Raw genomic sequence first — 13,213 nt, 5'->3', positions numbered from 1 at the left:
AGTAAGCATGAGATTTTAAACAGATAAGCTGGACTGGAGCACTAAGATTGGCCTGACACTCTGAGGAGCATCAAGAGACATGGAAGAAGAGAGCACACAGGGTAAGACATTGCCTTTTGCATCCTAAGTTACCGAGAGCTACAAGGACAAATTACTTAATCAAAACAAAAAAAAAAAATCCGGGCCTTCTGTAGTGCAGACGCAATATGCTGAGATGGTTAATTCTAGGTCTTGCGACGACAGGAAGTGAAATGGTCTAAAATAACCCTAAAATTAGAAAAACCACAGAGCTTGTTAAAAATGCCCATGCGCGTTTTATTAATAAAAACTAACAGTGCCAAGGTTAAACATGTCAAACAATTATAGTCTCTTTATATTCCATAAAATATTACAGAAAAGTTTATTTGTGTTTCAATAAAAAGACTACTGTCTTAGAATAGGCAGCTGACAGTATTTGTGCAGTTAATTGTTTGTGAATAAATTTAAAAAGACTACCACCTGCCCTGAAATTCCTTTTATAAAAATGAACTATTAAAAATGATTGACAAATTTTGAGTTAAAAAACTTAAAACATTCTCTATATTTAATTTCAACTTTATAATAGATTACAGGAAGATGCTTATGAAACAAATACAAACATTTGTTTCAGTACATGTCTTTATATGATAGACTTATAAGTATGTAAACAACTATATAATAAAAAGATTCCAAAGTCTGCCTGTAAGAAATCAGGCAAATTTTACCATAAGCAATAAATCATTCCAAACCTTCAAGACATTTTATATAGCTGCACCAACTGGCAGTAAACATTTGCCAAAAACTTTTAAATTCATATGTCCCAACATACAGTGAAAAGTATATAAACTTGATGGAATCACAATGTTAGATATAATTTAAGGGAAAATAAGTTCACAACAACATTTCTGGAATTTAACATGTAAAAAAGTATCTTTCTTGTTTGGTTCTTTGGACACTGCGTGATTAACAAAAAACACTACTACATTAGCTCACTATCCCTCAAAAAGTGGCATAATCAAAATACGCTCCAAATAAATTGCCATTCAGTGTATTCATTTTCCAAAGAAGGATACCTTTTTATTTCTCAATGATGTGTCTACATTTCCTTTAGCAAACTTTGCAAGAACATTTGGGGCAAAATCCATTTCCTTCAAGTAAAAAAAAAAAAATAAAAAAAAACAAACAAAAAACAACCAACAAACCAAAAACCCCTAAAACAAGAGTAAATAAAGGCTCTGCATTAACACACTGGTATCAAAAACACACATCCACACCACATTTAAAAATATCCTACATAAAACAATCCTTGTTTGCTTATTAGAGGTGCAATTTCTAAACTCAGAACTGCTTACCAATATTCTCCTTGAGGGATGGGGCAAGGTATTTGAGACACTTCTCCCTAGAACAATTTATTCCTGAAGCTTGCTGAATTTTAACAAAAAATAGTCTACAAGCAAAGGGCATCAGTCGTCATCATCATTTTCATTAAAATCGTCATCGTCATCATCGTCATCCCCAACATAAGAAACTGGTGTTTCAACTCGGGAGCCACTGTACTGAGATCCATTGGAACTTGTAGCCAACATCCCATCTCCACCATTAGAAAAGTCACTAAAAAAAAAAGAAGAAGAGGCCAGTTGGCACTGCCTAATGATTTGTCCCAGTTTATTGTGCTCTTAAATATAAACATATCAATTCCATTCCTTTATTGAATCTCCCACTGCTACTTTATAAATTGTCTTTAACACATGTCTAAGTTGTTTCTCAAAATCAGAAACAGTTGAAGTAATTTTGAAATGGTTCTTATTAGATTTTTTTATGCTAAATATAAAGATGATATCCTTTCACGGCCACCTTAGCAGTATCCTTCCCAGGCTTCTTCTAAAGTACAGTTAGTGTTATGGCTACACAACTATCTAAGCCCTTTAATATTTTTATGTAGTACTGGACACTTTCATCAGAAGCAAGTGATGTTTTTCAGAAGGACTGATCTGATTAAAATACTTGCAAAATTGAGGCATTAAGAGCTTCTCCTTAATTCCTTGTTATTACACGTCAAACTGTCATTGCCACATGTGCTGTATTTGTAACTTGAAATTCTTTTCTTCCCATTATGCTCCTCCTTTCTAGCTTAAAAAAAGAAACCAAAAAAACCAAAGCAACCCAAAAAACCTCTCCAGCATCTCATATTTTCCCCTCTGTGAGACTATCCCTACACTGAAAATACACCTCCTGGATCAGCAAATCCATTTACAGAGTATTCATATTGTGGATACAGTCTGAAATGTCTTGTTCCTAGATGAATTAACTGTATCGAGAAGTATTTTATGTTAATAGAGTCAGAACGCTGCTGCCTCCGTTACTGTTTGCTATTTTGTCAATTTTTTCTATTGTTTACTTGCTCAGAGTTTGGTAAATATTAAACTTGGTCACAAACTCTTGACAAATTGTTTTCCTAAAAATCACAGAAATAGTATCTCCAACTTGAAAGAAATTCAGCATTTAAAGATTGGTTTCAAAAATATGTTAGCTAGTCATTTTTTAATCCAGCTAATGCACATAATCAGTCATGCACACTACTGCTGTATGGAGCTAATTCAATGGTTTGGAAGTCTATCATTACCACAGAAGAAAACTGCAGGGGCACATTCCAGAAGCTCGCAAGGAAAACATATCCACTATGACACGTGGAAGAGTTTCTGCTATTATGCACACTTATTCGAAAAGAAGATACTAAGATACCTGTCTAACTGTAATTAGACAACTTATAACTGATTCTCCATAATTATCTGCAGAAGCATTTCAAGAACAGGGGGTAGAGGGGTAAGATTATTCTTGTGTTCCTGTGAACTTTGAAAGTACAAGCCCAAAACCTGTCTCCCCTCTTTTTGATAAAAATGAAACTGGATTCATAACCTGAGTATTCTACTAAGACAAAGAAACTGGGATGAAGGCCCTGGTAGCAGCATCTTCAGTCTTCTGCAGACTTTAGAGAGCTTGCTCAATAAATGTACAGGTCTCATGTGCCTTGGCAGCAATTTTTGGTACCAGAAAAGCTACACATCTTGTAGCCGTGAGCATTTGTACGTGTACTAACATAATCTGTCACTGTCCTCTTCCTACCTCATAAGAAACAGAAGTGGCAAGAGCTCTTGTGCTTCTCACTAAGATAATGAACCACAGTCAGTCTCTGGTGTTCTACTGGCCTCAGGCTGGCAGTGGCCTAAATATATGTACTCTTTTTCACTACCACCACACTCTTTATCACAGAAGGAACCTTAGTGAAAACATGGGATTTTACATACCGTGTAAGTTGTACTTCTCTAAAAATATTTTGGTAGTATTCTCACTCAAGTTTTGGTTCCCCAGCACAAAACAGGCAGAATTCCCCACACATTTCTGGGCAGCAGGAATGGGCTGGAGCAAAAACCATGCCCCTCACCACTGTTAGTCCCACACATACCTGAGCTTAACTCTTGCCCTTGCAAGTTCTCTATTTTTTTCACTTTCCATTCAAGTAAACCTACAGTCTACAAAAAGGGTGTATTTTTTAAAGCTTTAAAAATGTAATTGCATTAGCCTTTTAAAGTAAGCTAGACACTGTAGCTTTAAAAGGACATCCTTCCAGCTCTGATGGAAGAAATACAGGCGAGAAGAATCTGCTCAAAGACTATCTTCAGAGAAAAAGAATAAAGCTGTATTTCCTTACCTGAAAAAAAACCCCATCAAGACAGGAATTTTGCCTTGAAACACAAATGCCTTAAGAAATGTCCTAAAAAAAAGGACTTAGAACCATAAAATAGTTTCAGTTGGAAGGGACCTTCAAAGATCATCTAGTTTTGAACAGAGAGTAGGTTCAGACTGGATATAAGGAAGAAATGGTTTACAATAAGGGTGGTGGGACACTGGAACAGGTCACCCAGAGAAGCTGTGGATGCCCCATCACCAAAGTGTTCAAGGTCACGTTGGATGGAGCTTTGAGCAACCTGATCTAGTAAAAGATGTCCCTGCTCATGGCAGGGAGGGTAGACCAAATGACCTTTGAAGATCCCTTCCAACCCAAACCATGCTGTGATTCTAAAATTGCCCAGACTGGCTCAGTTGTATGACATGTAGAATAGAAATTTAACTGACTTTTCAGATAAGGCTAAGTGTCTGGACACAAAAAAAACTGGTAGAAAATGCATACTTTTGCAGATAATTTGTTCAGCTATCAGCTTGCTCCACTTGAATATTTGTCAACAATGTTAAACATTTCAATGATATTTGACTCATTTTACAGCTTAGGAGAGCCCACAGAAGGACACCTTGTTGATTAACACACCAGCAAAAAGCTAGCAAGTAGTGACTACACAAGGAAAACTGTCCTATACAGCAAGACAAAAACAGTAGTTAAGTTCAGAAATTATATTGTCCACACACAAAGTTCAATAAAAGTTATGGTTTATCGCTCTACCAGCTTCTGATGCTGTTTAAAATGCAAAGATCAAAATGTGGTTTTAAGTTAGACACTAATGACCAAGGGAGAATCTTCCCCTAATTTTATCTTCGGGGAAGTATCTGTTTTCTTGTCAGAAATTCAAAACTAAACAAAAATAATACATTCAATACATACTAGTCTCATCTATTTCTTTTCCGCTACACAGAAAAATATTTTTTAATGACACCAGCAAGAACGAGCAGTACTCAAGTAAAAGCGATGTCTGAGGATAAACTTAAACACACATCCACACCCCATTTAATGGGAACAGAACTTGTTTCATTAAGTATTCAGTCTCTGATTAAATTTTTTTATGATCGCAGATTTAAAAAAACTGATAGGTAATTTCACCTCACCTGGCTGAAAATCTTGTGCCATTTGACGCAGAACCTGACGAAGATGTGACATATACACTGCTGATTGATCCCTGAGCCATTTCTGTAAAACAAACAATATTTATTTCAAGAACACTTCAGAACAAGCTTATCTAATTCAGTGGAAATGCTGAATCCTTTTAAAGCCCAGAAAAAGAGTCTTGCTACCAAAACAACAAAACATATTGATGCACTACATCCAAAATAGAGTAATTAAAAGCCAAAAAGCTAGCACAACAGCAAAAATTTCAAAGCACATTAAAAAACATTTTATTTTGATGTCTTCAGTATTCTCCATATAATGAAAATTATAAACCAACATAAAATGAAGCCATCGCCATGTTTACACTTCCTACCATTTGCCTTTGCAGGTGAATCAACTATAAATACTGTCCTCTTATAAAAAATAAAGACTGCAAAGATCTACTTGTATGGGATAATGTAAAATGTGGTTCTGGGCAGAGCAACAGCCCATTCTCTATTAATCTCTCTGTTATTTGTTCCCTAAGCTAGACTAAAAATCCCATCTATTTGAAAATCTGTTAGAAATATTCACCACAAACCAGTGGAAATTAACTGATCTTAGATATTTTCATGTCTTTTTCTTTAGTCTTGTATTAAGGAGGAAAATAAAACAACTCTTCTTGGAGTAACTAACCTGTCACATATGGTTCCAGAGCTTTAGGAACCAAACTTCTCGCAATTTTTAGGTCCTCTGCTGAACAGCTTCCAGATTCTAGCCCACAAGCCATTCCCATTCGTTTTAGTACTTCTATATCATCATGAATTTCAAAAGTATTGTCAAAATTAAATAGATATTCAAACCTGGAGAGGAAAAACGTCTCAATTAGCTTCAATCACTTTAACTACTTTTGCAGTTTCAGGAATCACAGTATTTCAAAAGCTTGATACAAAGTGCTAGTGACATATCACATTAAGCAATCAAATTTTTCAAGATGTATGTATTTGATAGCAAGTAATTAAAACTGTAATTATACACACTATGTACGTAATTAACAGATTTAACAGATACAGAGTTTCAATTAAACGTTTTGCATGTTTGCTAATCATTTCTTTAATCCCATTCCTCTGTCTACTCCGTAATTTTTAAAAATGTTTTAAAACTTTTATTAGTAAGCCAATAGTGCAAGTAGCAACCACTGCTACATTCAGCATTTACTTAGCGTATGAAAACCCTAGCTTTTTGAACCAAAAGCACAGAACAGCAGTTCTGAAAGCAAAACCATTTTCAATTCCGCTGGCTGCATTTCATCATGTTAAAGCCAAAGGAAAACACTGCTTTGTAAAGTACAACATAAAACTTCAGCAGAGCTACCTTATGTTGCTTTTAACATCTCTAGTCAGTAAGTCTTACATAAGACTTACATTATTAAAGGTGAACACAATTATTCTATTTATTAAAAAGCTCTACAAAACTGTGTTTCTATTCCACATGACAAAGTTTTACCTGTCTCAAATGCATGCTCTCAATCTACACAAGGCACAAGTAAACTTACTTGTATTTCTTTTTTAACAAATCTAGATGAACACTTCAGCATGGATGTAAAACGCATAGCTGTACCAAAAAACAAATACAAAACTTTGTTAACTCACTTGTCATTTGAAATACTGCAGTCAATCACTGTCTTCTTGCTGGTGTTCACAATGATAAATGGCAAATGGATGACAGAATTGGAAGGCGGCGGTCGATTTGCCTGTTGTTCTGCCTGTCGGTTTCGCTGAACGAGGTTCTTGAAGGCAATTTGCTAGAAAAAGCAACAGTGACATGAAAGTATTAATTAAACCTCTGAAGATCCTGTTAACAAAAAAAACCCCTTGGATAAAGAATATCAGCAATGGTTGTGGCAAGTAAATGCAGAAAAGGAGAAAGAGTGTTCACCATATTCCCGCATGTTAAGATGCAAGAACAGACACAAATGGTAGTATTGAAAAATACAACAGAGTAAAACTTAACTGAGAAAAACATGCACATTCTAATAACTACATCAGGACAGTTCCTTAGACAGGTCTTTGACAGAAGGAAGAGAGAAGGATTGGAAAAACTATTTTCTTATAGTATCCTTCTTCCATTCTCTTTAGTATCCCCTGCTAGCTACTGCACTCCACAAGAACAGATGGATGATTAATACTGTATTTTTGCTGAAATTACATGCTAAAAAACAGTTAATGTCTGACATAAGGTTTCTGAATTACTCAGGTAAGATTAGTGACTTAGATACTCTCACGTTACGAAAACTGCTTTTCAGAATGCAATATTCGTATTTTAAAGATTAGCAAGTGTACGAACTAAAAACTCAAGCTAACTATTGAAACTCAAGCTATAAATCCTACAGTAAACCATCAAACTAAGAAAAAGTATTCTTCTTCTAATGGAATAAAATCCAGAGCCAACACAGAGGGTAATGAAAATCAGGGAGCTGTTGAGATTGCTGTCCCACAACCATCTGTACTTTCTGCCTGCATACTCTCCCTGAGATTCTCATCCCTCCTGCACAGATTACGCAACTACTAAGGGACACATTCCGGTGAACCAGCAGCACAGTGACTTAAGAGATACACTGCTGCTTCTCCCAGTGTGTTAGGGGTCATATGGGAAGGAGTTCAGTGACTGTTTCACAGCAGTTAAGTCACCTAGACAGCAGCGGCAACAACGTCCAAGAAAGGCATGAGACAGAGCATTATGAAATGACTTCCACAGTCACATAATTTTATCTGTGGACTCTAACATAGAAAAAAAATTCTAGACACAAGAACTGAATTGGACAATTCAGAGGGCATGGTGTGAACTGCAGCTCCTGTTAGCATAAATCCTATTTAAATACACTTGAAACTGCAAAAGAATTTATCGTAACTCACGGAAAGTTGCTGGCTTCCCAAATAGCAATGGCCAACAGTACGGTAACAGCTCAACTACAGTGCTAAATTAAAACTGTTTACACATCCAGAAATTCACCTCTAGTCTTAGAAGTCTCCCATCACTTACTGGGATAAACCAACAGGAATACAGATATAAGTTACCTTGCCCTATAGACAAGAGTACCTTGACTGTACCTGTAGAATGAGTTCTTGTAGTTGAGACTGTTTTTGCTTTATCCTTTCAAGTCTTCTCTGTTTCTCCACCTTAAGACAGAAAAAGGATTGGTTAGTTCGTTGGTTTTAAATAACATTTTATATAAACATTTTCTCCCCTTAAAATCATTTCAATACCAGAGAACTGGAGGTAGGAAGTATGATGTCAATCATTAAGGTTCTGCAGATAATTTAGAGATCTAACAATCAAGTCTCCCATCAGTACTACTGATGGAAACTGTAAGAAAGAGCAGAATTAGAACACCAGGGAATAAAGTACAATATATTGGGGAGAGCGTAAAAACATCTTTGCAAACGCAAGTTATATCTCAAAGAAATATCCAAGTTGTCTCAAGGAGCCAAGAGCATGTGGACCATAGGGATCCACTTGATGCAGTGTACTGATATTGGAAGTACTGCAGAAGATCCACCAAAGATGCTTAAAGAAATGAAGCTGCTATGGAGCCAAATATTAAGACCCCACAGTATTAAATACATACTGAAAACAAATATTAAAATACAGCAGACAAAATGGTAGGAAACAACTTTCTCAGCGGAGCAAGCTCACCAGCAAATTCCCACCAGGATTTATTTTACAGACGATTACCCAAATTATAGAGAATTAGAATAATGGGGTGAACAGGAAGGTGATGGAATCTGCTGACAATGCTGGGTTATCTAGCATAGTAAAAATTGAGTCCACCACAAAGCACACTTAGAAGTGTCTTGTAACATTGAGTGATGACATCGTCACAATTAATTTTGGTAAAGGTGATGTAGTATGTGTGAGAAAACAATGCCATTCATGCAAATTTTAGAAAGGAAATGACATTTAGCAGAGATCTTAAATTATAATATCTACAAAAACATCAGCTCAGCACAACACAGCAGCAGCAGCAGCAAAAAAAAAAAATATTAGGTAAGGAACAGAGAACAAAACAGAAATTATCACTACATCAGTATATGAATCCAGAACATTTACACCTTGAATTCTGTAGGGCTGGTGTTCCTATTTCAAAAAGACCACATAAAAGAGCAATCAGGATAATCAATGGTATAGAGCAGATTCCTATTTTATTCATTATTCCCTTGTATGGACCCTACAGAAAGGAGAATGAACTAATGAGAGACAGCATGGAAGATATCTGCAAAATCATGAATAAGATAGAGAAAGTCAATAAGGAATGAGCAGGTCACTATCAATTCCAATTAGAAAAAAAAACGAGGTTATCAACTAAACATAGTATGCTAAAAAACACACAAAAGGTATTTCATGAGAAGATCATCATGCACCTGAAACTCACTGTCACCAAAGACTCAACATTACAAGCAAACTTTGTATGAAGTAAGTATTTGTGGAAGAAACATTAATTGGGCGCTATTAAAAGGATACTGTATCTATCTCAGGTTATGCCTGAACCACAAGTTCCAGGAGAAAACATCACTAAATATCTTCTCTAATCTTACAATCCTTCCCTAGGTAACTCCTACTGTCAGGTAACATACTGGATAGAAAGACTGCTGGTCTGGACATCAACTTTTGCTCTTAGGTCCTAAAAATATCCAACTAACAAGAAAATGACAGGAATTAGAAATTCACATAAACGCAGTTTTCTGTTTGTTTTCCGTGAAAAAACTCAGAGGTGTACCTATTTGAAAAAGCTGCTGAAAGATGTGATATCATATTAAATAAAAAGTAGAACTAGTTCTTACAAGTTAGTATTAGAAAAGTCAAATAACCATCTTCCCCCCAAAAACTTGCCACAACTCACGTAAGATATTTTCGTATCACATACACGTAAACCATATTACTTCAAGATATAGACCTTACTAATTGCTCCACAACTTCTTTTTTGCATTATCTGGACATGCTTTAACAAATCTAATATTCTAATATACACACAAAGTGCAAGTTTAAAAAGACTTAAAATACTGAATACTTGATCGGGATCACCTCAAACTCCTATGTTCCCTTATAAATTATTTGACTTGATTTTTCAACAGCTTAAGTGCAAACTAAGCAATATTAAATAGAATAGTAAAAAGTTTATTACACTTGACAATTTCACAAATTAAATTTAGCTTCCTCAAACTCATTAAAAACAATCTTATTGAAAAACTTGTCAAGTAATGTCACTAAAAATCTAAATGTCAATAAAGCTTGCAGAAATAGGAGCTAGAATACTCATGAAGCAATAATGGGCAAAAAGAGGGATCCTGCAATTTCTTCAAGTAAGCTCAACACATGCTAGGATTTTTACTGTTTTCATGATTCTATCACACTTGTGGCTCAATTATTCAATGGTTAACTGAATTCTTCCCTCCTCTTCTGACAACCAATTCACAAGTTTCACACTTTGATATCAGAAGTTCTCATTGTTCCCACCTTAAACTCATGAACCTTCACTGTGCATTATTACATTTTAAGTTGCTTTTTTTTACTTCAGTCATTATCAGTCATGGCATCAAACCCAGATGAATAAGCCACACTTCTTTTTCTCTTGTTCCAACATTACTGGCAATACCACACTTTGGGAGGCAGATCCAAAGAGATCTACTTTCAAAAGCCCCCCAGCTAGCTGGTTCAGCACACAGTACTGTCATCTTCACCCTCCATACTCATCCTATTATTTGTGCCCCACATACCACTCTTACCTTAACTAATGAATTTCACTCAGGATGATAAACAATTAATTAGAAATCATATTGATTAGATATTCTCTATTTTCTTCATTTAGATGGCAATTACAGTACTAACTGAAAAATCAATTATCAGTATCAAACAAAAATCTCCACAAAATTATCTTTTTGTAGATAAGATTCCAAATTTTTTTTTCTTTCCAATTTGTCAGATTCTACACTTATTTTTCCAGTGCTGCTGAAGGGAACGTAGACTTATTAACAACAAATGCAAAGTCTCATTCTATTCTGGTAAAGTGAATCGACTTGAGTAAACCTCAGTAACTTTTTTATCTTGCAAATCTCAGAATTCTCATTAGAAAAAAAAAACCAGCTGTCCAGAACTTATGAATGCCTTTCAGTATAAAACATTTTACTTCTTACCTAAGCCATGCAGTAAAAAAAGCCTGATGTGTTCATGTAAGACAAATGTCAAAAATACATGAGACCTACAGCAACAAAGGAGTGCTGCAGATATATGCTGATCTACATGCAGCATCTATCATCACAGATGTATTTGGCATTTAGAGAAAACCATCTTCCTGACTCTTGAAGCACCACTATTGCAACATTGGAAATATTCATTTATCTTCAGTCTGATTAACTTCCACTCAGAACAGAACTATTTGATGTGAACTGTAAAAGCTGTGACAGAGCTGTATTTTTTACATAGAAGAATTCATATATTCAAACAATCTAGAAGTTTAAATGTGTGTTCTGTAAATACAAATAAAATTAGAAAAAAACTCAAAAGGCGTTACATTATTCTACCTTGCTCTCTCAGATCACATGCCCATGTTGGATCAGAACATATTAAAACTATCAACACTTACTCAAACACAAAGCCACTGTGAGTTTCCTAATACATATACCTCTAAATTCTGACATTCCTGAGCCGAGTTAGTAGGTAGACCAATCCATTTGATTTCCTTCTTCTCCTTAGAGATAATGTTCATGGCCATAAGGACATTTAAGGCATCATAGACACGTCGTCTAATATTCTTCTGGTCATAAGCCTGCTGTAGACATAATGCATTAATCAAAAACATATCTGTGACAAAAATATTTGAAAATGAACATATTACAGTAAATGGGTAAACGCAGGTAATGTCTGAACTGTTTCCTTTAGCAGTAGGAAAGAAATACAAAAGCCTCAAAAGAAATTTCTCTTCCCCCATTCAGTTCACATGTCATTGACCTCCCATATACTTACTGATTCATTTGGTGAAATGTGATTATCAGTGGTACTGAATTCTGCAACCAACTCGTCTGCCACCTCATTGTATGAGGTGGTTCCTTTTCTTTGTACCTTCTCACAAACCTTCATAGAGAAATGACGTAAACCCTTGCCATTCTTCTCTCCTTTTTTGTTCCGCTTCCTAAATATACGTATAATATATATTTTAAGAAGATTTGAACTCTGGAATATTTAATGTCTCTTTTTCAAATACAAGCACACTGCTGCAAAAACCAAGCCTTCCCTTTTGTTCTGCTTCTCTCCCCTTCCCAACATTTTTCCCCTGTAATTTTCCCCATAATTAACAATTCTAACATTTGATGCTGAAACACAGTACAAATTCATCTTTTTGGCAACTCTGCTAGCTCCACTAAGCAGATAATAAGTTAACAATAGGGATATTCCTCAAAGAAGTAAGTATATAAAACCTTCCAGTCTTCAAGACAAGAAGGTATATGGGGCTAGATACCAAACTATGAAAAATCAATTACAGAAAATAATGTTTCTGAAGGTTTTTTTGTTGTGTTTGTTTTATTTAAATTGCCCATTTGGTTGACCACAAAAAATTAGACTGATTAAGCACTGTTCCACATAAATTCAATAATCACTGAACAGACAAAGTCTTATACTGGTTGAACTCATTAAACATTACAATACTATTAAAACACAGATTTGAAGTTATATAGTATGTGAAGTTGTAACAAAGTTTTAACAGATACAAGTATAATAGTTTTCTGCTTATCTTTTAAAGTTCCCTGTAACTTCAGGAAAAATGTAAGTATGAACAAAATTGGTATCAATGATGGAACCTCTCAATTCTCTACATCTGACTTACGCTAAGACTCTGATAATAAATTTAGTTTCAAAGCAACTACATTTAACAAGGGACCCTTAAAAACAAACTTGCATGAGAAAAGAAACTAAAAAAAATGCTTTAATTGCATCCAATACCTTTTTCCAGTAAGAACTACATTCTTATTTCAAATGATACTTCAGGATACATTTGTTCAATCTGAAATGTTCTTTATTTTTTTGAAATACACCAGAAAAACAGAAATGCCAAATTAAAACCTAAATCATGTCAGATGAACTCCTGTGTATTTTAGAAGCTAAATTCTCTAAAGGTAAGTAATGTGAGATTATCCATCCGTGTTTACAGAAAATATTCTAGTTGTTTTTATGACAAATGAGGGGGCATTCATTGTTGTGTGACTTATGCCTGGTTTTAGTACAGTGTAATTCCATGTTGAAGTGTTCTTGATGGAAAGGTAAACAGACCATGTCTCTCACACTGCTAGTCTGAAGAATGCATACAGTATCACAATGAACACTTAG

General features: G+C 35.1%; 1 protein-coding gene across 3 annotated transcripts in view; it reads right to left on the bottom strand.

Annotated features, from left to right (window-relative positions):
* Positions 1-291: 291 nt before the first annotated feature.
* Positions 292-13,213, bottom strand: part of TFDP1 (transcription factor Dp-1) — a 45,704-nt gene continuing 32,782 nt past the window's right edge. For 2 of the 3 annotated variants that reach the window (XM_065829593.2, XM_065829592.2), the window contains exons 6-12: positions 11,855-12,020; positions 11,514-11,660; positions 7,945-8,013; positions 6,487-6,638; positions 5,531-5,697; positions 4,855-4,936; positions 292-1,629 (exon numbers count right to left, since the gene is read on the bottom strand). In XM_065829593.2, the coding sequence (XP_065685665.1) occupies positions 1,482-1,629; positions 4,855-4,936; positions 5,531-5,697; positions 6,487-6,638; positions 7,945-8,013; positions 11,514-11,660; positions 11,855-12,020 (931 nt within the window). In that variant the 3' untranslated portion in view covers positions 292-1,481. The remainder of the gene's footprint in view (positions 1,630-4,854; positions 4,937-5,530; positions 5,698-6,486; positions 6,639-7,944; positions 8,014-11,513; positions 11,661-11,854; positions 12,021-13,213) is intronic. The other variant, XM_065829594.2, reaches the window with a different exon arrangement.

Source organism: Patagioenas fasciata, chromosome 1 (genome assembly GCF_037038585.1).
Source record: "Patagioenas fasciata isolate bPatFas1 chromosome 1, bPatFas1.hap1, whole genome shotgun sequence".
NCBI classification, from domain to species: domain Eukaryota; kingdom Metazoa; phylum Chordata; class Aves; order Columbiformes; family Columbidae; genus Patagioenas; species Patagioenas fasciata.
This window is presented reverse-complemented; position numbering and strand designations above follow the sequence as displayed.